General features: G+C 35.0%; 1 protein-coding gene and 1 long non-coding RNA gene across 5 annotated transcripts in view; one reads left to right on the top strand and one right to left on the bottom strand.

The window, feature by feature from the left end:
- Positions 1-25,330, top strand: part of LOC106872010 (aldehyde dehydrogenase, dimeric NADP-preferring) — a 57,633-nt gene that overhangs the window by 15,175 nt on the left and 17,128 nt on the right. For 3 of the 4 annotated variants that reach the window (XM_089348775.1, XM_014918823.3, XM_014918822.3), the window contains exons 2-8: positions 8,504-8,647; positions 9,566-9,661; positions 16,092-16,227; positions 16,470-16,555; positions 18,842-19,005; positions 23,780-23,906; positions 24,819-24,922. In XM_089348775.1, the coding sequence (XP_089204901.1) occupies positions 8,585-8,647; positions 9,566-9,661; positions 16,092-16,227; positions 16,470-16,555; positions 18,842-19,005; positions 23,780-23,906; positions 24,819-24,922 (776 nt within the window). In that variant the 5' untranslated portion in view covers positions 8,504-8,584. Of the gene's footprint in view, positions 1-5,869; positions 5,938-8,503; positions 8,648-9,565; positions 9,662-16,091; positions 16,228-16,469; positions 16,556-18,841; positions 19,006-23,779; positions 23,907-24,818; positions 24,923-25,330 lie in introns of all 4 variants that reach the window. The other variant, XM_052966561.2, reaches the window with a different exon arrangement.
- On the bottom strand, positions 281-4,881 carry LOC128247343 (uncharacterized). Its single transcript, XR_008263735.2, has 2 exons — positions 4,585-4,881; positions 281-898 (listed from the first exon to the last, which is right to left on the bottom strand). It is a non-coding gene; the product is annotated as an uncharacterized LOC128247343 (long non-coding RNA).

The following is a 25,330-nucleotide window of genomic DNA, read 5'->3' as shown; positions in this document are numbered from 1 at the left end:
TTCACTATTCTGCTATGTTAGCAAACTGACTGAGTTGTTACAGTTTTATGGTATTTTTTTTGTTTTGTTTTTGCTCTCAGTGCACTGGGTTCAAATACTGCAAAAGCCTTTTGTTCTATTAAGATAGGTAAAGTATCAATCAAAAACTTGGGTCATTTTCTTGTTTCTCTTTGTCTCAGAATTAGTATTGTGAAGGGACCAAGAAAGGACCACTTACATTGTGTCCAACCAATCTTTTCACCATGACTCTGTGTAAACAACAAAACAGAAAGACTATTCAGATTTCAGAGCTATCTTTTTTTAGTGCTCAAATTTTATTTATCAAGCTTTTACTACACATCTCTCATTGCTTACATTTCACTACCAATATTTCGTTGTTCACGTTTCATAGCTACCTTTTCAGTGCTCAAATTTCTTTATAAAGCACATTTCTTATTGCCTCTTTTTGCTGTCAAGAGTTCAGATCTTTCAGCTGATGTTTTTAGTGTTCCAATCACCAAATCCCCATTTCATGGTCAAACTTTTTCTGTAAGCTTTTCCATTACAAATTTCAACATTTCATTGTCCATACCACACACTGTTAAGCTTTAATAGTTGATATTTTTCAATTCAAATTTCACTGCCTATGTTCCCCATTCAACCTTTCAGCTTAGGTCACTATGTAGCTTCGTAAAAGATAAATCAATGAAGTCAGTTATATAGGAGATATATATGTATATATATTTGCTTCAAATATAAGTGGAAGTTGTTAATAAAAACAAAAACAGAAGCTGATTGCTGAATAAAAGCCACAGTTTCACATAGCATTGTCCATTGTAAGATGTCTAGATATGTTTTCTTGCTGTCTCCAAAACAAGTGAGGTGGGGAGATATTTCTTTCTTCACCGTCTTTTGCTTCCTGTTGAGAATGAAGAACAACAAATTATTAATAGTTATGTTACAATTATTTGTTAGTTGCTTCTAGATTTTATTTCCTCCCCACATTCTCTCTTTTTTTCTGTCTTTTCTCCCTCTATGGTTTTGTCTCATTTTTTTCTTTTTCAATTCCTGAGGACTAAAGTTTATTGGTTAATAAAGAAAATATTGTAGTTCTAGATAAATAAGATGGAATGGTCATAACTTGAAAACTTTTGATCATAAACCTACTTCATCTGGTCTGACCTTGGGCTAAACAAAAGTTTATTTAGCATATCATTTATTTATTTGTTTATTTATTGTCATTCAGAGAAGCCGATAAAAATAGTTGAGAACCAACTTAAATGTTTTCCCATTATGGTTTTGAGTTCAAATCCCTACTGGAGGCAACTTTGCTTTCCATCATTCTGGAGGTGGCACTCCTATTTCTAGAGCTGATAATACAAGTACCAGTAATATAGCAGTGTAAATGTAGTTCCCTATATACCTATTTACCAAAATTGCCTTAAAGTAAAGGACAATTTTTGCCTGGCAAGGAAAACTTTTCAGAATGTTACTATTTTAAGCCATAAATAAATTAAGTTTCTTAAGAAACATTAGTTATTGTTGGCACTCCGTCGCTTACGATGTCGAGGGTTCCAGCTGATCCGATCAACGGAACAGCCTGCTCATGAAATTAACGTTCAAGTGGCTGAGCACTCCACAGACACGTGTACCCTTAACGTAGTTCTCGGGGATATTCAGCGTGACACAGTGTGACAAGACTGACCCTTTGAATTACAGGCACAATAGAAACAGGAAATAAGAGTGAGAGAAAGTTGTGGTGAAAGAGTACAGCAGGGTTCGCCACCATCCCCTGCCGGAGCCTCGTGGAGCTTTAGGTGTTTTTGCTCAATAAATACTCACAACGCCCTGTCTGGGAATTGAAACCGTGATCCTATGACCGCGAGTCGACTGCTCTAACCACTGGGCCATTACGCCTCCACTTAAAAGAAATATTAATGATATATATAAAGCATAAGTCTGAAAAATTTGAAGACTAGAAAATATATTAACCCTTTTGCATTCACATTCTTCTGCCAAATGTAATGCTTATTTACTCACATTATTATGAATTATCAGGCATTATCTTGTAGCTTTGCGATTTTGATGCAGTAACTGTTAATTTTTAGAATGATATTGTAGACATGCCCATCACTAAGGGGATGGACTGGATGGCACTGCCCCCCTCACTATTCATTTTCAGCATTATTACAAATTAGTCCCCATTCACAATATTCTGAAGCACCCCACCCGACACCAATGTCTGGCAGCAATGGATCTGATTGTAGGATTGGTGTGAGAGGTCACATCTGACCAGTTTAAACATAAAACAGGTAGAATATTTTGGTTGCATATAGCTGGTTTAAATGCTAAAGGCTTAAGAGCCAGTGTTATTTGTGAGCAAGTATGGCTTGGTAATATATATGCTCACAAGTAGTTTTAAGTGCTTATGTAATCGTGAGTAGACATAGACATACTCTTGACTCTCCCACCCTTTGACCCAGCAGCACATTCAGCTGGAGGGAGGCCTGCTCCAGGACTCAACTGATATTCATTTACAGCTGACTAGACTGGGAATGAAATGCAAAATGAAGTGTCATGGTTAAGGACACATGTCAACCAATCTAGAAATTGAACCGACAACATTATGGTTATAATAAAGAAAGCTGCTTATCATCTATATATATAAAAGAGAGTTTGTGTATCACTCTCTCTCTCTCTCAGATACACACACACACACATATATACAAGAAAGATGTATGCTTGTGTATTTATGTACATGCATATGAAAGATAATGTGTGTGTGTGTGTGTGTGTGTGTGTGTGTGTGTGAAAGAGAGAGAGATAGATATATATATAGAGAGAGAGCGAGTAAGTGCCACTTACACATACATGACAACACATACTCACTCTCTCTCTCTCTCTCTCTCTCTCTCTCTCTCTCTCACATGCACACATGCATACACACATACACACACACGTCCATTTCATATACACATACATACATCTTTCACTTTTTCTTCTCTTTCACTTTCTGCTCTCACTTTGAAGCAAATGTCACCTTTTCACTTTCTCCTCTCTTTCAATTTCTGCTTGCTTCAAAGTATAAAGAAATAAAAATGTTTTATGGAAATTAACAAACAATCATATGATCCCATATGATCAACCATATATGATCTAGTTGACCACAACAAAAGACTGCAATAAAATAACTTCCTTTGGCACACACATGCACACACACACACACATACACACACACACACACACACACGGTAAAACTTCTGTATGAATTGTTATTTCTTGTTATGCGCATGTGCAAAATTACAGCTCAAATCCAATTGAAATGATCTTTTTCTATTCTGTAATTTTTGTTTTTGATGAGCATATTTAAAAATCTGATCTTCCATATAGATTTAAAAGGAAGTTTTTCCAGAAATCCTGTCCTTTACCTGATGTTCCTAGCATGTCCAAGGACACACTTGCACCCTCCCCCCATTTTTTCCGATTCCTATGTCTTTGATACAGGAGATTGGGATTTCACCCAAAAAACACATTCTCAATCTTTTAATTTTCTCCCTCTCCACCCCAATTTCTTCATTTTATTTTTCTTGATAATCCACAGAGAAAAAAACAGGGAGTACGAATCTTTAAATTTTTTCTTCTTCCTTTTTCTTAAAGAAACACTAAAATCTCCTTCCCAAACATCCACTCATCACCTCACCATTTTTAAAAAGCTACAAACTCCCAATGTTTCACTTTTAGCTTTTTGGAAAGTGGAGAAGTTTCTTCAGAAATAATGTCATTTACCTTTTGTTTCTAGCATGTCGGGTTTTCTGGTGGGGTCTAGTATTTTTTACGTCTGCTATTTCAGTACAATTCTACGCATGTGTGAAACATCAGACGAAAGTGAAACATTGGGAGGTTTTAGCTTTTTGAAAGCAGGTAGATGATTGGCATTGAGTATTTCTTTAAGGGTTGTGGATAATTAAGTCACAATCCTTAATTTACTTCCTTAGCTTGAATCTAGTTTTGAACCATGTCCATTGTCAATTGTCATGAGATTTAAGACACCTTGTGGCAATAGATGATTCAACCCAGTAAGACATGCTTATACGCTCTAAAGATGGGATTAAAAACCTAGAAAATTATAATCTGTAAACAGCAACTAATCTCAGACATTTAGACATTTCATACAAGATATTTTTTGAAAAGAAATAGTGTTACAAAATGGAATTATGTGGTGGAAAGAGAGAAAAAAAAAGAGAAAAAGATTCTAGGTAAGGGATGTATTGGAAACTGGAGACATATTTTGAAAGGTAAGATATGAGTTGAGAGGACAATATGTAGTTGAAGAGGGTGGACATATTGTAAGGTTTACATAAATTGGAAACAGAGACCTGTTGAAAATGAGAATTATGTTGTAGAGGCAAGATAATCTATTGCAAGGGGACACATGTTAAAGGGAGTAAGTTGAAAGAAGGGCTGACTTAGAAAGAAGATATGGATTGGAAGGAAGGAGACATGATTTAGAAATTGGGATGTACGTGGGTTAGGTGATCATGGATTGAAAGTGAGGCATGTATTTGAAAGGGTGTATATAATATACTGACATAATTGTTCACTCACCCCAGTCACCTTGCTATTTCTTTCTCTTCTTCCTCCTTATCTCTTCTTTTTCTCTCTTTTCTCTTTTCCGCCGTTCCTCCTGCTCTTCCTCGTCTTTCTTCTTCTTCCTCCTCCTGGCCTCTTCCTCTTCCTTTTTCTTCTTTGCCTCCTCTTCCTTCTTCTTTAATTCCTTCATTTCTTTCCTTTCTCTTTCCCTGTCCTCTTCAGTTCTTGAGTCTTCATCCTCTGTACCGTCCTCTTTCTTTGTCCTTCTCTTCTTCATGCCCCACCTTCCTCCTTTGTCCCTCTTCAGTCACTGCTGCTGCTAATACACCACAGCTACAACCACCACCACCACCACTACCAAGTCTGCTGCCAATACCACCACCACCACCACCACCACTACTTTTACCACTGCTATTACTATGACAACTACTACTGCTACTCTTACTACTACCGCATTGCAACTATCACTCTTTCCTCCACAGTTGTCAAGAACCGCCTCCACTTTCTGGAATTCTCTTTGTTTTATTTGTTGGTGCCTTTAGTTGTTGATATTTTGATTATTATTATTATTATTATTATTATTATTATTGAGTCTCTTTTCTAAGACACTATTATATTTGAGGACAAACACTATAGCAATGTATCTGCTTGTCCTGCCTTTTCTCTGGCCTCAATACTTCTCAGGCTTCTATAGATAGATAGATAGTAGGTTCAACAAGTGTCAACAAGGTTCAACTCATTTCAAATGAAATTACTCTACGTTTTGGACTTTGTTACTTACACTGCACCACCTCAACTTAATTACTGTGTATAGAAGAAATGTAGAAAACAGTCCCACCCACCTCTCTCTCTCAGATCTTGCTCTCACTGACCTCTAATTGAACAGTGTGTGTGTGTGTGTGTGTGTAGGTGTCTTTTATCATTACTTGAGCTGTCAGTCATATGAAGAGTTGTTCCCTCATCAAACAGATCCATGATCAAAGGCATTCCAGCCATGGCTATCTTGATTTTTTATTCAGATACAATGTATCTGGGACCACCTTATCCATTAAGGTGTGATTACATGGAGATTTGGTCACTATTTCTAGTAGTCTGAATAACCATGTAGATGTTACCTCCTTAACTCATGCCCTCACTGTTACTGAGATTTGGCTGCAGTAAGTACTACAATATATGTATTGTATACTGTATATGAAGTAAACTCCTGATCAGCTGAAACAAATCTGTAACCTAGTTTCAATTTCTTTGAGATGCTCTCCACTCTACTTGATTTACTCTTTTACTCTTTTACTTGTTTCAGTCATTTGACTGCGGCCATGCTGGAGCACCACCTTTAGTCAAGAAAATCGACCCCAGGACTTATTCTTTGTAAGCCTAGTACTTATTCTATTGGTCTCTTTTGCCGAACTGCTAAGTTACGGGGACATAAACACACCAGCATCGGTTGTCAAGCGATGTTGGGGGGACAAACACAGACACACAAACACATACACACACATACATATATGTATATACATATATATGACAGGCTTCTTTCAGTTTCCGTCTACCAAATCCACTCACAAGGCTTTGGTCGGCCTGAGGCTATAGTAAAAGACACTTGCCCAAGGTGCCATGCAGTGGGACTGAACCCGGAACCATGCTGCTAATATATTTGAAAACAAACAATGAATATTATAACATTCCAGTTACTTTTCTCCTTGAAAGATTTTGAACTCAGCATTGCAAGTGATTGAAACACTTAAGGATCTTGCTAAAGCTTCTGTGATTGGCTGTATGTCTTCATGGTATCAACATTTGTTAAACAATTGACTGAACCAATGACAGCTGAATATCATCACCTTGGAAGTATTTGCTCCATTAATTCAGCAAAATTCACAGCTCTGTGCTCCAATACATGCTACCTTAGAAAAAAAAATGTTCACAGTATGAAATGTCACTTAACTCTTGGCAGAATTCATTGTCAAAAGATTAGTCTTCATGTTATGTGTCAGAGGCAATTAGTTCTCACTTCTTTATCACTCTCTCTTCTACAACACATTCACTCCTAAAACCCTAGTTCTATTCTGTTAGTTTTTCTTCTCTCATCATCTTGTTATGGCTTACTTGCCATTCAATTGCATAGGGGAAAAAGGAATGAATGGTGACACTACAGGAAAGGAGATCCCTTTTACTCTCACAGAATGAGGGAGACACCCTTTCTGATACTGATGAACAAATGGAAACAATGTAGGATAGAATGACTTTTTTGTCTTGGTAAGGACAAGACAATCTCTCCAATGTTGGCACCACAATAAAATGCATCCTGTTTACTCTGTAAAGTGGTTGGTAAATGGAGATAATGTAAAGCGGAGTCTTTGGTCTTGCTGAGGACAAGTTGACTTTTTCTGTTGCCGGATCAGGCTGTGTATTGTGTTCTTGAGCAAAATACTTCATTTCATGTTGCTCCTGTTCATTCAGCTGTAGAAATGAGTTGCGACATCACTGGTGCCAAGCTGTATTGGCCTTTGCCTTTCCCTTGGATAATAGTGGTGGTGTGGAGAGGAGAAGCTGGTGTGTATAACCAACTGCTGGTCTTCTATGAACATCCTTGCTCAGACTTGTGCCTCAGAGAGGAACTTTCTAGGTGCAATTCCATGGTCATTCATGATCAAAGGGGGTCTACTTTCTACTTTATACTACACAAAAATATTTATAAGTAAAACTTAATAGGATATATTCTTCTAAGTTCATTAGTGAATTGATAAACTGTTTTTACTAAACTGGATTTAGAATTTGGAAAGCAGACTACTGACCAAGAATTTGTATGTAAAATATTGTCCCACCATTTGTGCAGTTGCTGGAAAGATACATAACTCTTGCTTTCTTTTTTCTTTCTTAAGTTATAGTGTATTTATGAGAACATTATTTAATGGAAGTAACATAAAGAGAAGTCATTGATCTTGGTTTGGCTGTTAATTTTATAAGGTCATTCAACCATTTAAAGACTTTCTCAACCTGCATTTTGTTAGTTTTTAGTACTGAGATGGATTGAATTTTCTCTGTGACTGATTGAAGTGGAAATAGTCCTAACTATGACAGAGCACCTTTTCTTCTGAAATAGTGTACCAAAGACAGCATTAATCAATGTGTCCTTTTGTACTGTTATAAGATAGAAGGATGTTGTGTTAGAGAGATTTGCCTGCAATTTCTAGCAGGTTCAGCAAACACATAGAGTTACTCTCATTGATCCATGTCCAGTCATGTTATTGTTCAAAGTTTATTACTCATGGCTATCCTCATGATTCCTTGGGCTTAATGAATCATTAAATTCAGTATGTAGAGACAGTAAAATAGAAGGTTGGAAGGAAAGAAAGAAGGAAGGAAGGAAGGAAGGAAGGAGGGACAGACAAACAAATAAACAAAATTTAGTTTATTCTCAAAATGTTGTATTACAAAATCATACTTTACAATAAAGGATTCTTGATAAAAAATGAAATATAATTTAGTATCGTATGTGCATGCTTAAAAGAAGACAAAAGCTTAAAAAGAGTGATAGACATTGAGAAGCTAAAATCAATCAGAATAAGTTGAAAATCATTGAAACATTGAAAATTAGTCAGAAAATATTTAAAAAAACAAAGAATTAAACGGAGAACACTCAAGTAATCTTCAATAATCACTCAATATTCAGTTATGATTTAATCTATTTTTTTTATTAAGTATCTAAAATCTTGTTATTTAGCTTAAGGATGAAATCAAAGTTTTACTTCTCAAAGTAGAAAAGAAAAGGATGAATGCTGGGAAGATAATATTTTAATGTAATTGTGTCTTAACTAGAAGATAAGCAATCAAGAGTCACCTATTTCTAGCTTTCTCTTAACTTTTGTTTACATATTTTCTCATTTTGAAGTAAAATTTCAAAGAAATCTTATTTAAATTGTTTGTTTTCTAGATTGTCAAAGAGCTGCGGCAGACTTTTTCTACTGGTTGTACACTTCCAGTGGAATGGAGACTTCACCAGCTGTCAAAAATTATGAAAATGTTGACTGAATGTCAACAAGAAATTGAAGATGCTCTTGTGAAAGATTTACATAGGGTAAGTATTACTGAAATTTTCAAAAATTACCCATATCTATAACACTTGCATTAATATTTTTTGTCAATGTTTAAAATGAAAGTCAGAGATAGAATGTTAATAAGAATATAATTTTTTGTTATATCATCTTTAGATTTAGTGGCCAAAAGTTTAGATTTAGTGGCTTAGTTGATACAGATGTTATTACCGGTAGCTTAGAAATAATGATGCATGGTTAAAGTTGGCAGAGATATTGGAGTGTCAGTGGCATTTATTCCAGCTCTCTGCTTTCTGAGTTCAAACTTTGCCAATGCCAACTTTACTTTTCATCCTTCAGGGTTTGATATATGAAGTACCAGTCTAGGGCAGTGAACTGACAATTTTTAGAATAGTATTTATTCTGTCTCCTTGCATTCTGAGCTCAAATCCTGTTATAACCTACATGAGAGATAAATTTAACCAATTTAGCAGTACTATATGATCCTTGAATACTTTTAGTGGAGTCCAGTTAGTTGCAAGCATTTGGCTCAGGCTTCTGGTTTAAGGATACTTTCCTCTCTCTCTTTCTCTCCTCCACCAGGCTTGGAGGCCCTGGAAAGGATTATGAATATTGCCCTTATTCCTATATAAGAAATTAAAGAAAAAACTATGAACTCCACTAAAAACAAAAAATTCCTAAGATGATCAGAGATCGAGTCAATGAAAGTGTAGTGCAGTTATAAATATTGAACAAATTTTAATTTCAAAATCAACATATCATTTTACATCACTTTATTCCATGCTGGCATGTGCTGGATTGCAAATTTATAATCTGAAAATTAATGCTTTATTAGTTTTCACTGATGAGCTATTTTTACTTCTTTATTTTTTTTATTGTTATATTCTCTTATTAAAAAAATTATTTTTTTGTTTATTTTCATTATACCATTGGTGGTACAGCCGAAAAATGAGGCAATGTTTTTTGAAGTGATTTTTGCCAGAAAGGAAGCACTAGATGCTATAATCAGTCTCAAAGAATGGATGGAACCAGAAAAAGTAAACCATATTTATTTTCATTTTCATTTATTTTTACTTTACATGAAGTAAAATTTCGAATATATGGTGAATATTATCTAAAATTAGATAACTTTCCCTACTACCACACTTCCCTTCTGTTTTTGATTGCAGCCACTAAAGGCTACACAAGTATACATAAAATGCACATGCAAAGGAAAGCTGATGTATGTGTAGCATAAGCAATTTAAATTGACTTGGAGCCTCCCCATATTTTGATACCATAGCCTTTGATGTAGTGTAAAGAAGAAAGTATTCACAACAATAGAAGTCTGCAAGAGCTCTAGTTAAATGAAGAACCGTCTATGATATGAGTGCTAAGCTTTTTTTCTTATGGTACACTCACCTACATTTTTATTTTCTAAGGCTGCAGGAGTTGGTAGTTGGATACAAGACTGGACATTGGCTATATTGAATTTGTCCATTCTACTTTTTGATAACATTGATTTAACCTTGTCTTGATCTCTGCCCACCCCACATTCTTTTTTAATCTAACGACCATTTTGAGCGTGGCCGTTGCCAGTACCGCCTGACTGGCTCCTGTAGGATTTTCGAGCGAGATCGTTGCCAGTGCCCCTGGACTGGCTTGTGCGGGTGGCACATAAAAGACACCATTTCGAGCATGGCCGTTTTCGTGCGGGTGACACGTAAAAGCACCCACTACACTCTCTGAGTGGTTGGCGTTAGGAAGGGCATCCAGCTGTAGAAACTCTGCCAAATCAGACTGGAGCCTGGTGTTGCCATCCGGTTTCACCAGTCCTCAGTCAAATCGTCCAACCCATGCTAGCATGGAAAGCGGACGTTAAACGATGATGATGATGATGATGATGATCTTAAATAGAGCTTAGTTGAAATAACCAACTCATGTATAATAGTTAATATAGAACACAGATATGAGTAGCAAGCAAATAAAAATTTGTTTTGATTTATCTTGAAGAATAGATTTTTAGGAAATACTAATTAGGCAAAATGGAATTCTTAATTCCAGAAAAATTACCTAAAAGTCAGAAAATCTCCAGTTTTATACAGAAAAGATCTATCATTCTGTAAAAGTTGATCCTGAAGAGATGACAGTCAAATATATCTCCAACAGGTATTGAACTCAATAATCAAATCCAACAAGTAATATTTTTCATCTTGAATATTTAGATGTTTTGATGTTTTTTCTAGCAAATTAACGTCTATATAGTGTGTTTTATATATTGACATTTAAAAATTGTTTAAGTAGTTTCCAACAGCTATAATCTCGTAGACATAAGCTATAAATATAAATTTTGTGGGGTCAATAAGTTTAATTACCTCCCGGGTGAAGAGTTAATAATTCATATCCTTTTATTCGTTATTCTGTGTTACAGGTGAGATACTTATCTTTTGCTGTGCAACTCAGGCAACTGTAATTAGGTTCCAATAAGTCATCATAAAGGTACTGTTATGGCTGGTAAGAGTTTTATGAACTAGCAGGGCTGGGCTCAAATTTTCTAGTGATCTGAGAAATATAAACTATCATTAATGTTACATAAAAAATAAACACCTTTCAACATCTTCTGGTGAATTAGAAAATCAGATAGTTTGCATCTATCAAAGAAATATCTATTGCCTACTGCATTTGAAGAGTTTTATTTTCTGAAACCATTTAAATTTCAGAAAATATTTTATTGATTCCTTTTTTTCTAACTTTGGTTCAAAACTTTAAGTTTTACAAATTAACTAAAAATCTCAACGTTTTAGTTAAAATCAACCTAGCAAATTTTTTCTTCTTTCTCACCTTATTTCTTTTGCATTATTTTTCTTGGTATTGCTAATAATACTAATGAGCAAAGCATCACCATCATAACTCATCATATAATACCAAGTGATGGCTGCTTCTCGTTATAAAACGTCAGACAATTTATTTGGTTTGTATGAAATAAATACAATATTCAATCGATTGCTCTGTCATTTGACAAGATAGTCACAGACTGTAGACTGGTTATTAACCTTGAATTTTTTCATCAAAAGTTGATTGTTTGGCTACAAGCCTACTGTCTGTTGTCTTTGGTGTAACTGGACTGTACTGAGTGCTCGATGGACTGGCCTTGGAGACAATTTTCCAGTAAAAATACCTAATTACAGTGTTTTTTGCATGGGCATAAATTGCTTTGATTGCATCACTATGACCTGTTTTGAAACAACTCAAATAACAGCAACACGACTGAAACTAATTAAATCAATATGCAGTCTGAGAAAACTAATTTACAGAACTAATTATTGTTTGGACTTAAGTTTAGCAAACAAATTAAATATGGTTATTTGGTTTATGGGTAGTTGTAGTAATTATGAGAAAAGATGAAGTAGTTTATTTAAAAAGTCTTTAAGACTTTACCTTTGCATTACATAACTAATTAACAAAATATTAACAATGTTAAATAATAAACATTGTTATCCTTTTTTAAAATTACGTTTTCTAAAGTTGAATAAAATTATGACCGCAACTGATATTTAAAGTTTAGAGTGAACAGAGATTTCTTAATAGTTCTCTCAAAGATTTCCTCATCTTGAGAACATAATTTAAAGCAAGATTTGAATCAATTTCTTTATATGTTATTGGCACAACAATACATAATTTTCTATGTATTTTTCTCTAGTATGTTAATTTGCAGAGTATTTTTCCTATAAAATACAAAATATGGCTATGTCAAGAACGTCTACAACTCTTTCTTTGAAAACCAGTAAAGAATATTGTCTAGTAGAACTTGGAGATGATTGGTAAATGTGGTATAAACAGGAACACTTATTTGTATGCTTCACTGTTCAATATTGGGTACTCACAAAGTCAGATAGATAACCAGAACTACAAAAATATATAAACTGATAAGACTTAAAGGAAATGGTCATACAGTGTAGAGCCACTGTAATTTCCAGTATAGGTATAGGTATGGGTATGTGGTTGAATAATTCAGTTCACAACCACATACACACACACACATATTAGGTTGGCAACTAAGTTCCTGCCATCTTTTTAAATTAAAATATTTTAAAAGGTTTAATAAAAAATAACAACTAATTAATCAATAATGTATTCACCCTTGTTGTTTACAACTTCTTCCCAAGGTTCAACAAGATTTTCAATACCTCATTGGTAGAAATCACCCAATTTTGACTCAAAAAATTGATCCAACCCAGCTCTCAATTCTGCATCAGTATTGAACGAAACTCTGCACATAGCATTTGAAAGAGATCGAAAGAGTTGGAAATCCATTGGTGCCAAATCTGGAGAGTATAGTGGGTTTGGCAATACTTCCCAGCCATGTGTTTGAATGGCTTCCTTGGTCATATTGGCGATATGAGGGCAAGCATTGTCATGCAGCAGAAGAACTCCATGCTGCCGATTAGGTCTTTTCTCTTGAATAACCGTTTAAGTCATTCCATCTGTTCAACATAGAGTTCCGCATTGACCGTTTGGTTCCATTCAAGCAATTCGTAATGGATAATTCTTTTCCAGTCCCACTATACTCACAACATCATTTTACGCAGATGAAGATCTTGTTTCACACGCGGTATCGCTTGTTTACTGGGGCTAAGCCATTCCTTATGCTGCTTCATATTGATGTACAGGCACCATTTTTCGTCACCAGTAATGATTTGGTAAAGAAATCGTTGCTTGTGTCCATGAGTTGAGCAGTGATGAGCAAGCAAACCAGTGGAGATTGTGGCTCGTTGATTTTTGTTGTTGCTTAAAGCATGCTCCATACTTCTGAACCTTTCCCACCAAGTAAAGATGCTTCTCTATAGCAGTGTGGGAGCATTCAATTTTCTCTGCCAGTTCCCTTGTTGTTTGACAAGAATTTTCATGCAAAAGTTGGTTTAATCGCTCTTCATCGAACTCAACTGGACGGCCAGAATGAGGTGCATCTTTGAGGTCAAAATTTCCATTTTTGAACTTGGCATACCAATCACAAGCGGTTCTTCCAGCTATGGCACCCTCTCCATACACAGCACAAATGTCACGAGCAGCTTTTGCGGCTTTAGAACCTTGATTAAAAGCAAAACGAATGAGGTGTAGAAAATGCTCGTTTTTCTTAACTTGACATTCCATTTTAATGATCTGAAAATAAACAAAAATTAACTAAAATCAACTAGAAAAAAAAAACAAAATAGATTAAAAAATGATTCAAAAATAGAATTCTCAAAAAAAATAGATTCCAAAATTTAAAAACACAATAAATTCCAAAATTAAAAACAGCGGAGGGAACTTAGTTGCCAACCCAATATATATATGTTGTTTTCCACGTACCACCGGCACAAGTGCCATATATATATATATATATATATATATATATATATAGTGAGAATTTACAAAAAAACAAAAGACGAAGACGAGTGTGTAAACAACAAACAGGTGTATTAGTTAAACGCTTGGGAAGTGAGAGTTTTTTTATGTTTCGAGCCTACGCTCTTTGACAGAATGGAACACAGAAATAAGCAGAGAGAGGAAATAAGAAAGGTTTAGTGGCTAGTGATCTATCATGGCGAATGGCCACATGAAGAACCTGGATTCTCATTCCTAAGATATCTTTCGATGTTATTACTATTATTATTCAGGTGACTGCTTGGAATCGAACTAGGAATCTTGGGGTTAGTAGACTGTGCTCTTAACCACTATGCCCCCCCCCCCCATATATATATATATATATATATGCAGATGTGTTGTGCAAGAGACAACTGCAATAGTATGGTCATGTAATGTGTATGGATGAAGATAGTTGTGTTAAGAAGTACCAATTTCTAACTGTGGAGAGAACCTGTGGTAGAGATAGACCCAGGAAGACATGAGACGAGGTGGTGAAGCATGATCTTCAAACTTTTGGTCTCACAGTGGCAATGACTAGTGACTGAGACCTTTAGCAATATGTCATACTTGAGGAGAACCATCAAGCCAAGTGAAATCATAGTTATGTCCAATGCTAGTGTCACATAACTGGCACCTGTGCTGGTGGCACATAAAAAGCACCTTTTGAGCATTAGGCCTCTTGGAAGCAATGTGACCAATGCCGGTGGCATGTAAAATGCACCTTTCAAGCATGGGGCCTCATGGAGGCAATGACAAATGACCGAGACCTTTGGCAATATGCCATGCTTGAGAAGAAGACTTATCAAGCCAAATGAAATTGTAGTTGTGGAAGTGGCATGTAAAAGCACCATTACACTCTCAGAATGGTTGGCATGAGCAAGGGCATTTAGCTGTAGAAACTATGCCAAATCAGACTGGAGTCTGGTGCAACCCCTAAGCTTACCAGCCCTAGTCAAACTGTCCAACCCATACCAGCATGGAGAACAGACATTAAATGATAATAATGATGATGATGATGACGACGACGATGGTGATGATGATATACATATATATATATATATATATATATATAAGAGCAGTCAAAATATTTCTTTCCATAATAGCTACATCTGATGAGTGCAGGGTTACATAACCAGTTCACTGAATCCCTAGCGCAAAGCTGATTGGTAAGATAGGCTGTAATGGCTATATAATACTGTACACTTCGGATAATATACCCACTCAGTTGACAGCTATATGAGTGCATTTTTTCCTTGACTTACGTACTCTTAGATGACTTACACACACACACACACACACACACACACACACACACATATATATTGGTGCAGGAGTGGCTGTGTGGCAAATAGCTTGCTTACTAACCACATAGTTCCAGGCTCAGTCCCACTGCATGGTACCTTGGGCAAGTGTCTTCCACAATAGCTTTGGCTGACAAAAGCCTTGTGAGTGGATTTGGTAGACGGAAACTGTAAAAAGCCTGTCATATATATGTGTGTGTGTGTGTGTTTGTATGTTTGTGTGTCTGTTTGTCCCCACAACATTGCTTGACAACTGATGCAGGTGCATTTACATCCCTGTAACTTAGCAGTTCAGCAAAAGAGACCAATAGAATAAGCACTAAGCTTACAAAGAATGAGTCCTGGGGTTGCTTTGCTCAACTAAAGGCGGTGCTCCAGCATGACTGCAGTCAAATGACTGAAACAAGTAAAAGAGTGAAGGAGTAATATATATATATATATATATATATATATAAAGATAGATAGATAGATAGATAGATAGATAGATAGATAGATAGATCAAGGTGATGATACATGATACATTGATATATTGGCAACAAGAAGAGCAAATCTTGCTTCTGATAAGTTCCTGTTCTACATGTTAGCATGAATGAATGAATATACATACATAAATTTATAGATATGTGCCTCATACACACTTTTAAAAGGTTGGTAGGAAGGGCATTTTCCTTTCGAATTCGTGATTTTGTATTAATTTAACAAATCTTTATTCCCCTCATTACATTAGAGTAAAACATTTTTATTTTTCTTTAAAGCCTTCACTTTCTTACTTCAATCACAGGTTGATCGAGGCTTATTAAACATAATGGATGACTGCTTCATTAAACCTGAACCATTAGGTGTTGTTTTAATAATGGGCGCTTGGAACTATCCCTTCCAGCTGTGCATCCTACCTTTGATCGGAGCCATAGCTGCAGGTGAGTATTCACAAACTTATGGCTTAATTCAGTTATGCAGTTATGCAAAAAAAAAAAAGAATAAATAAATAAAAACCAAAAAAAAAAAAAGAATCAAACAAACCAAACAAAAACTGAATCTGTAGACAATTATTTAGAATTTCTTTACAGTGGCTTATTATTTTTTTTATCTGTTTGCAACTATGTACATATCTGTATGCATAAATATATTCTGTACTTTTCTTTGAAATTATAATTGGTAGGTAACTGTGCTGTGGTGAAACCGTCAGAGTTGGCACCTCATTCTGCTGAAGTAATAACAAGAATCCTACGCAATTATCTGGATTCAGTAAGGAAGACTTTTGATATATTTTACAGTAGTTATTCTCAAATATCATTTTAATATTATTTTACATACTTTCTAGCTATGTGTGTATGTGTGTATGTGTGTGCACACACATGTACATATGTAAGGGAGCCCTTTCACTCACTCACTCTCTCTCTCTCTCTCTCACACACACACACACAGATATAGTTTTCTCATTGTAGAAGTTGAACTTCTTTGAGTTCAATAAACACAGATAAAAGCTTCTAATGTATTAAAATACAGTGATAGAATATTTGACAATGATAAGAAAATGTTAAGAGAGGCTTTGTGTTTAAACAGTTTACATAAAAGCATTCAAAATAGGCAGTAAAATAAGTTCATAATTGTTTATAAGTTCATCAGAAATCATAATTGGAGATGAAGAAAAAAGGTTGGTCATTCCTCTAAAATCCTTATAAACAATTATGATTTCTGATAAACTTTTGATAAAGCAATACACGCTTTCTTCCTTCAAATACTGTCAACAAATTCTTTCTGTATATATGCTTATAAGCAATTATGATTTCTGATGAACTTATAAACAATTATGAACTTATTTTACTGCCTATTTTGAATGCTTTTATGTAAACTGTTTAAGCACAAAGCCTCTCTTAACATTTTTCTTATCATTGTCAAAGACTCTATCACTGTATTTTAATACATCTATGTTCACTAATTTTTAACACAACAAAGGCTACACAAAGCCTTACACTTTACTTTTGAAAAAGAAAAAAAGACTCACATATTGAGCACAGATTGGCAATGCCTGTGCAGAGTTTTAGGTCCAATAAGGCTTGCACAACACCTCATAGACCCTCTCCACTTTATTAACATTATCCAGAGACAAGCCGGAGCAAGATGTCTGGTGCCAATATGAGTCGCAGGCTCAGGGATGTGGGAGCACCGTGATCTCTAGCACAAACCAAAGATCCCCAAAATGTCCAATGCCATTCCCTGCATATCTGGTTTTATATCAGAGTTACCTTCTCCTAGAGACATGCTTCAACAAAAGCTGAGGGGCGCCTCACTCCCAGTGGTCTTTCAGCACGCCGGACACTATCCCGGAATTTCTGCGTACCCGTGCTATTGCTAGATAGCCATTGAGCCTGCACTAGGTCCATCCGAGCTTTCAACTGGTCTTGATTTTAATCCTGCTGTGTTTCTAGCAACCCTCCTCACCAGGGTAGCCTGGTGGGGGTGCCAGTTTAGTCGCCGGCAACCCGACCATGCAACATGTTGTACTGGATTACATGTTACCAGTAGCACTTATGAGAGCCTCATACGTGACCTGACACAAAGCCTCATACGTGACCTGTATGTATTAACCTTACTCATTAGTTTAACCACAAATCATGATGGAAAACTTTTGTTCTGTCACTGCTTCAAATTTGGTGGTGGGTGAACTGAAATAACACCGTACACCTCACAGTGTATTGTATCATAATATGGTACCAGGCATATTGTAGGATAATGGGAGAATGGCAAAAAATTAATGGTGAAGGTTGTGTGACAGCTTTGACAGCATGGTCGCATGTTCTCATGGTGAGAAGTTATGCGTTTAAATTAATTTAAAATTCCCAAACTAAAACCATTGTTTTTTACAATAATTTTTTCTTGCAATATCATTATATAACTTTGATCTTAATTTGTTTCCAAAACTAATAATAAAGTGCCTCATTGTACAATGAGGTTATTGAACACTTTACATCTCAAAGAAAAAGAATAGAACTTGCATATAAGTAATTTAAGCAAGTAAAATTATATGGTTTCTTATTTTTCAGTGTGGGTGCATAAGAAAATTATGGCTTATTTTAGAATGCTTGCAATTTATAGGGTATTATTTATTCTATTTACTTTTGTGCCATATAACTGTATCCCAATTGAATTAAGTTTATATTATTTACATTTTGGCTCCCGCATTTTGAATAGAAATACACAGTTTGTATGCCTAATTTGAGTAATATTAATGTTATTCAGTGTGGCAGCACACCCACTGACAACAACTCCATATGCCACTGATCAGTAACAGCTAATACAAGTCCATACAGAATAACAAAAAAAAACAAAAAAAGGGAAGAATGTTGGAGCATTGAACAAAAATTTCTTGTGGTATTTACATATTGCAAAGAATTATATTTTTAGACTTGAAAATTGTCATACATATATTTTTATAGCACTTTTAGAAACATATATAATTCTTCTAACAACTATAGTCTGCTAATTTTTCTATCACATCACACATATATCACTTTTATACTCTTTCATTAGGACTGCATTAAAGTCTACAATGGAGGAATTTCAGAAACTCAGGAACTTTTACAAGAAAGATTTGATCATATATTCTACACTGGTAGTAGTCGAGTTGGTAAAATTATCATGAAAAGTGCAGCAGAACATCTAACCCCTGTTACTTTAGAACTGGGTGGTAAATGGTAAGATTTTTCTGAAAACAAATTTTTAAGCATTATTATTTTCATCCTTCTTTATTGTTTTCAGCAATAAATGTGCATCATCATCATCATCATCGTCGTCGTCGTCGTCGTCGTCATTGTCGTCATCATCATCATCCTTTAATCCTTTTGTTACTGTATTTATTTTGAGTTGCTGTGTTTCTTTCAATTACTTTAAATATAACAAAGAATTTAGTAAAATAACTTTGTTATCATTCAGCTAGTGTTAGGAACATAAATTATGACTAAGGTTTGGTGGAAGATTTTAATTCAAAATTTATGAAAACATGACATTTGTACTCAGAGCCAGAGCTGGTTTCAGCTGGGTTGGTAACAAAAGGGTTAAAGTTCATTTTCCATGCTGGCATGTGTTGGACTGTTTGGCAAGCTGGAAAGCTTCACCAGGTTTCAGTCATGTGTTTTGGCTTGGTTTCTAAGGCTGGAGGTCTTTCGTAATTCCAAATATAGATATTCGTATATACACACATCATCATCATTTAGCAGGAATGGTATGGTGTCTACATTATAAGAATTTTTGCCCAGAAACTTTGAGAGGTATGAAATTAATCATTTTATCAGTGTAACTTGAAGTAGATAAAACTATGAGTAATTTCTCATTAGTAACAAAAAAGCTTCTAAAATGTATAAAGAAAATTCAAAGGGTTGGTATAAACTCACATCTGTTGTGTTCATAGAAGATGTGAATTTGAGTCGCAATGGGCAGCCTTTGGCATTTTTTTTCTATCCAAGATTTTTTAAAATCTAATATTCTACATGCTATTATATAAAGCTTTATCTACTTCGAGTTCCAGCATTAAAACAATATATATCAATATATATCAATATATATTTGATAAATAAATTCAAAAAAGGATAAAACTCTTTTACAAGAATTTTATCAAGAAGCCAGTGTGTAAAAAAAAATGTTTTTACACACTGGCTTCTTGATAAAATTCTTGTAAAAGAGTTTTATCCTTTTTTGAATTTATTTATCAAATATATACACGGAATACATTCAATGTTGAATTTTTCATTCCTGTCTCCACATGGGTACCCAAAAAAACAACCCGGAAGTATTTCCCGCTTCTTTGATGAAGATATATACAGATAAACTTCATTCCCTTTACTCTGTCGGATACGTAGTTGTTCGGTTTTGGTGAGGTGAGAATTCTGTTTATTTATATATATTTTTGGGACAATATTGTGCTGATGAACGAAATCTAGATTCATTCTAGTAATCGCGAAATCGGTCGATACACAATTAAGTCTATTTTAAAAGAAAGTTGGTCATCTTCTGTTGGTTGTTTTTTCCTCGCATAGGTACTAAATGTGGTTATTTTGAGAAGTCCACTGTGTGGCGTTATTATTTTTCTGTAATAATGCCCTTTATATAAATATAAACGAATAATTATATCAATATATATATATATATATATATATATATATATATGTAGGTGTGGCTGTGTGGTAAGAAGCTTACCTGGAACCCCATGGTTCCAGGTTCAGTCCCACTGCATGGCACCTTGGGCAAGCATCTCCAACTAAAGCCTCAGACTGACCAAAGCTTTGTGAGTGGATTTGGTAGACATAAACTGAAAGAAGACCATTGTGTGTGTGTGTGTGTGTGTGTGTCTATTATAGCCCCCAGCAATGTTGGTTTGTTTACACCCCCCCCTCGAAACTTTGCAGTTCAGCAAAAAGAGGCCAATAGAATAAGTACCAGGCTTCAAAAAATGTACTGGGGTCAATTCATTTGACTAAAAATTCTTCAAGGCAGTGCCCCAGCATGGCTGCAGTCTAATGATTGAAACAAGTAAGAGATAAAAGATATATATATATGTGAATGTGTAAAGTAATTTCAGCAGAATTTGCACAGAGAAGTAGCATGAAGAGTGAGATAAAAGCTAAAGTAAAATAAATGATAGTTTGAAATAATGTGTCTGATTGTATGAAAGATTATGATGATACATTTCATCCTCCTGTTATTGTTATTCTCTCAGTGAACGGAGGCCATGAATATTAAGTATCAGGCCAAGGTTAGCATCTTGAGCATAACAGGTCAGTAAGTAACCTTCATTACTAGTTGGGTATTAGTAATTTGATCTGTTCAGTTAACTGAATTATCTTTAATCATTGCTTAATCTCTGAATCACTTGACTTGCTTATTTCTGCTGTATCAGGAATAAAGCAGCAAGTATATTTACTGATTTAGAAGGTAGTGGAATAGCAGAAATTCTAACCAGCAGCGGTACTTGGCCTTGCTCACGTTTCCTCATCGATATCATCATCATCATCATCATCATTGTTGTCATCGTCGATGTCATCATTGTCATCATCATCATCATTGTTGTTGTTGTCATCATCATCATCATCATTGTAGTAATCATCATCCTATGAACCCTGATGGAACAGCTTCATGCTAGGAGATGATGAGTAAAAGTGTGAAAGAAGGACCTGAATGAAATAGGTTCCTTGCTGCAAATAAGCTGCATGACAACTCACATTTTATAAAAGAGACAGGGTGTAATTGGATGGAGCTGGAAAGAGAAATTGTTATTTATTGTTACCGAAAATAGTGACTATCACATGAATTAGAGATGTCTGTGACACATACATACATACATACATACATACATACATGCATACATACATACATACATACATACATACATACATACATACATACATACTATATTTTTGGGTCAAAAGTCTTGAGCTGGTTGAGAAATGTAGATTCACTCAGAATTGTAGCATTGAAGTCATTCAGAAGATGGTTTGAGTTGAGCTTCATAAAAATGCACAATGATACAAGCAAATGCAGAGCTTAAAATAAAAATTTACTTTACATTTTTTTCAGAAATTTTCTTGGAAAATATACTTTTTTTTTTCAAGATACTGTCCTTGTATATGAAATTACTCTAAATGGGTTACTTTTCTGATTGGTAACTTTTTCCAAAATATATTTCTGTGCTTGGTGACACAATAATTTTAGTTTTTCTGTCAGAAACTAAAAAGAACACAGTTCAATAAATATTGCATAACCCATGAGCTTTTCCTTGAAAAGGTATGTCCTTATGAAAAATTCCAGCTACATACATGCAAACTGTAGCTCACAACTTAGAACATTCATGCATATATTTACTTTATATATGAAAAAAATTTACAATCAAAACTCCTCCCGTGCTCTTTCTGAGAGTCGTAGATCATGTTTTGTATTCTTTTACTGCAATTATTTCCTTTTTTTGTCAAAGGAAGAAGTGCAGTTGACGTAGTCCTCTCAGACAGGTGAGGAATAATGTTGAGCTTGAACTTTTGCAGATCAAAGAGAAAACATTGACAGGGAAGGAGTCAAATTATTACTAATGCATTTTTGTATTGATCAAGGCATATAACTCTACTTGATCTTATTTGCTATTTTAAACACAATATACAATTTTGTATTTTTGAATGAAATCTCTTTTTTCACTATGGCTGATACTTAATAATTGATAATTATATGTAATTTATGATTAAAATACTGATAATTGATGCTTGATAATTAATATAGACACAGTCACTCTCTTCTCATTGCAAAACAAAAGGTTTATGCATTATTATGCATCCTTCTTCACTCATTTTGTTTAACACAAACTACCTTGTGTTTTGTGAGTAAATCTATCAATTTTCCTTTTCTAAGCAAAAGCAGTAGAGTTTCGAAATAAAAGTTTTACAGTTTCTAGTTCCTTCTCTTGATGTTCTGTATTCAAATCTCATCACAGTCAACTTTGCTTTTTATCCCATGGTGATTAATTAGTATCAGTAATATACTGAGGTTGAGTCAATCAACTATAGTCCTCTCTTTCCAAACTGGCTTAGTAACAAAAACAGAACCCGTTATCAGCACCATATCATTGCCAAATACTGGGTCATTGTATTCACTTGTACTAAATAGTTTTGACTACACTGAAATCTCATGGGATAAAAGCAAAAGTTTATGTGCAAAAGTTCAAAGCATTGCAAATAAGAGGTGGGTGACTGTTGTATCAAGCAACTGACCAAAATAATCTTACCTTCTCCAGACCTTTATTACTTGTATTTCTTCTCCAGACCCTTATTACCTGTATTTCTTCTCCAGACCCTTATTACCTGTATTTCTTCTCCATACCTTTATTACCTAACTGTCTCCCATGTCGGTGGCACATAAAAAGCACCATCCAACTGCGGTTGATGCCAGTGCCCCCTGACTTGCTCCTGTGCTGGTGGCATGTAAAAAGCACTATCTGAATGTGATTGCTGCCAGGGCTGCCTGACAGCTCCTGTGCCAGTGGCACGTAAAAAGCACCCACTACATTCTCAGAGTGGTTGGTGTGAGGAAGAGCATCCAGCTGTAGTAAACATTGCCAGATGAGATTGGAGCCTGGTGCAACTGCTGGCTTTCCAGACCTCAGTCAAACTGTCCAACCTATGCCAGCATGGAAAACGGGCATTAAACAATGATGATGATGATGATGATGATGATGATGACGATTTCTCTCTGCCAAACATTTATTACAGATTATTTTATTGTCCTGGCTCTTATCATCTTCAAGACCTTATACTCTATATTACTCCCTTCCACTCTCGCCACTTACCATCATTATCTAAATTACGGAAAACCCTTGCTGCTTGTATTCTTTTTATCCAGTTACTTATTACAAGTATTTTTTTCCCTCCTGATCATTATTAACTATGATGTTCTACTCCAATACTTCATGCTAGTCATTTTTCTATTTTTCAGCCCAGCTTATATTGATGATGATTGTAACCTACAGAATGTAGCAAATCGTATTCTTTGGGGGAAGACTGTTAACTGTGGCCAGATATGTATTGCACCAGACTATGTGATGTGTTCAAAGGAACTACAGGTACAATTATTTGTATTAGCATTCTAACATAACACCACGTGGAATTTAAGGAATACTTTCCAAAATATTATTTGTCATTGCTGTTGTTCATTTCATGCCAATCCTAAAACATAAAACTCATGATTAAATGTATTCCAGATATGACCATCTTGTCTTTGTTTCTGGCATACTTTATCTAGAACTATCTTAACAATTGTCTCTTTCCTTTTTTATATTATTGTAGGGATTTGAAAGATTTAACTCCTTTTTCTAACAACTTTAATGAGCTTATAGAGACTTCCCCATTGGTTGACATTTGTATATATATTCTTGTTTTGTCCCCAAATTGATTTATCAACTATTTACAGAATGAATTGGATGCTTTATGTGGCACCAGAACTGTTGGATCTACTTTGTAGCTCGTAAGGTGAAAGAGAGCACTTTTGATGGATGGAACAAATTTATTATTATGAGAGAATGGTGTATATATGTGTTTGTGTGTGTGTGTGTGTGTGTGTGTGTGTGTGTGTGTGTGTGCATGTGCATACACATATGTCTGTGTGCATGTGTCTATATATGTATGTATTCTTGCCCATTTACATACACTGCCTGCAATGAATTGCAATGTTCTGTTATTTTTACTATATTAAAATTAATTGATAAAGATAATAGTTCTTCTTTCTAATTTTGGCACAAGGCCAGAAATGCTGAGGAGAGAATCAATTACACTGACCTCAGTACTTCACTGGTACTTTATTTTATTGACTTCAAAAAGATGAAAGGCAAAGTTACCCTCAATGAGATTTGAACTCACATAAAGAGTCAGAAAAACTGTCACTAAGCATTTGATCTGGCTTGCTAGCAATTCTGCCAGCTCACTATCCTCCTCCTCCTCCTAAAAACAGGAATTGACTGTGGTATTCTTCCTTGCAGGGACCATTTGTTGAAAAGTTGATTGAAGCTTTTGAAATGTTTTATAGTGATTCAATCCATGAAACGAAGGACTATGGACGCATCATTCATAAAAAGCATTTCCAGTAATTATGAAGCCAATATTATATTTTGTTGTTATTATTTTCTTTTCTTTTCTCCCCCTTCTTATTTTTTCTCCTTTGTTGTCATCTAAAATTCTTACTTTCTGCTTTTTATAATCATATAATAATTTTATTAACATTACAGAACTGGAAAAAATAGGTGGGATTGGCTGTCTGTCTTTTTCCATATGTCTCTCACCCACTTCCTCTCCTCTTTTCTCCCCTTCTCTCTCTCTCCCCCTCTACCCTCAGTTTCTATTTCCCCTTTTTTCTTCACTTTTTCTGAAATTACTATGTCATAAAAAAATGACATCTGTAGAAGTTGGGAGATATCTCTCACAGCAATGTTGTTAATTTAAGTGTAATCTAATTTACATAAGTGAATAAACCAAAAACTCAAAATATTCAAGA

The sequence above is a fragment of the Octopus bimaculoides genome, chromosome 3 (genome assembly GCF_046866305.1).
Source record: "Octopus bimaculoides isolate indiv1 chromosome 3, ASM4686630v1, whole genome shotgun sequence".
Taxonomy (NCBI): Eukaryota; Metazoa; Mollusca; class Cephalopoda; order Octopoda; family Octopodidae; genus Octopus; species Octopus bimaculoides.
This window is presented reverse-complemented; position numbering and strand designations above follow the sequence as displayed.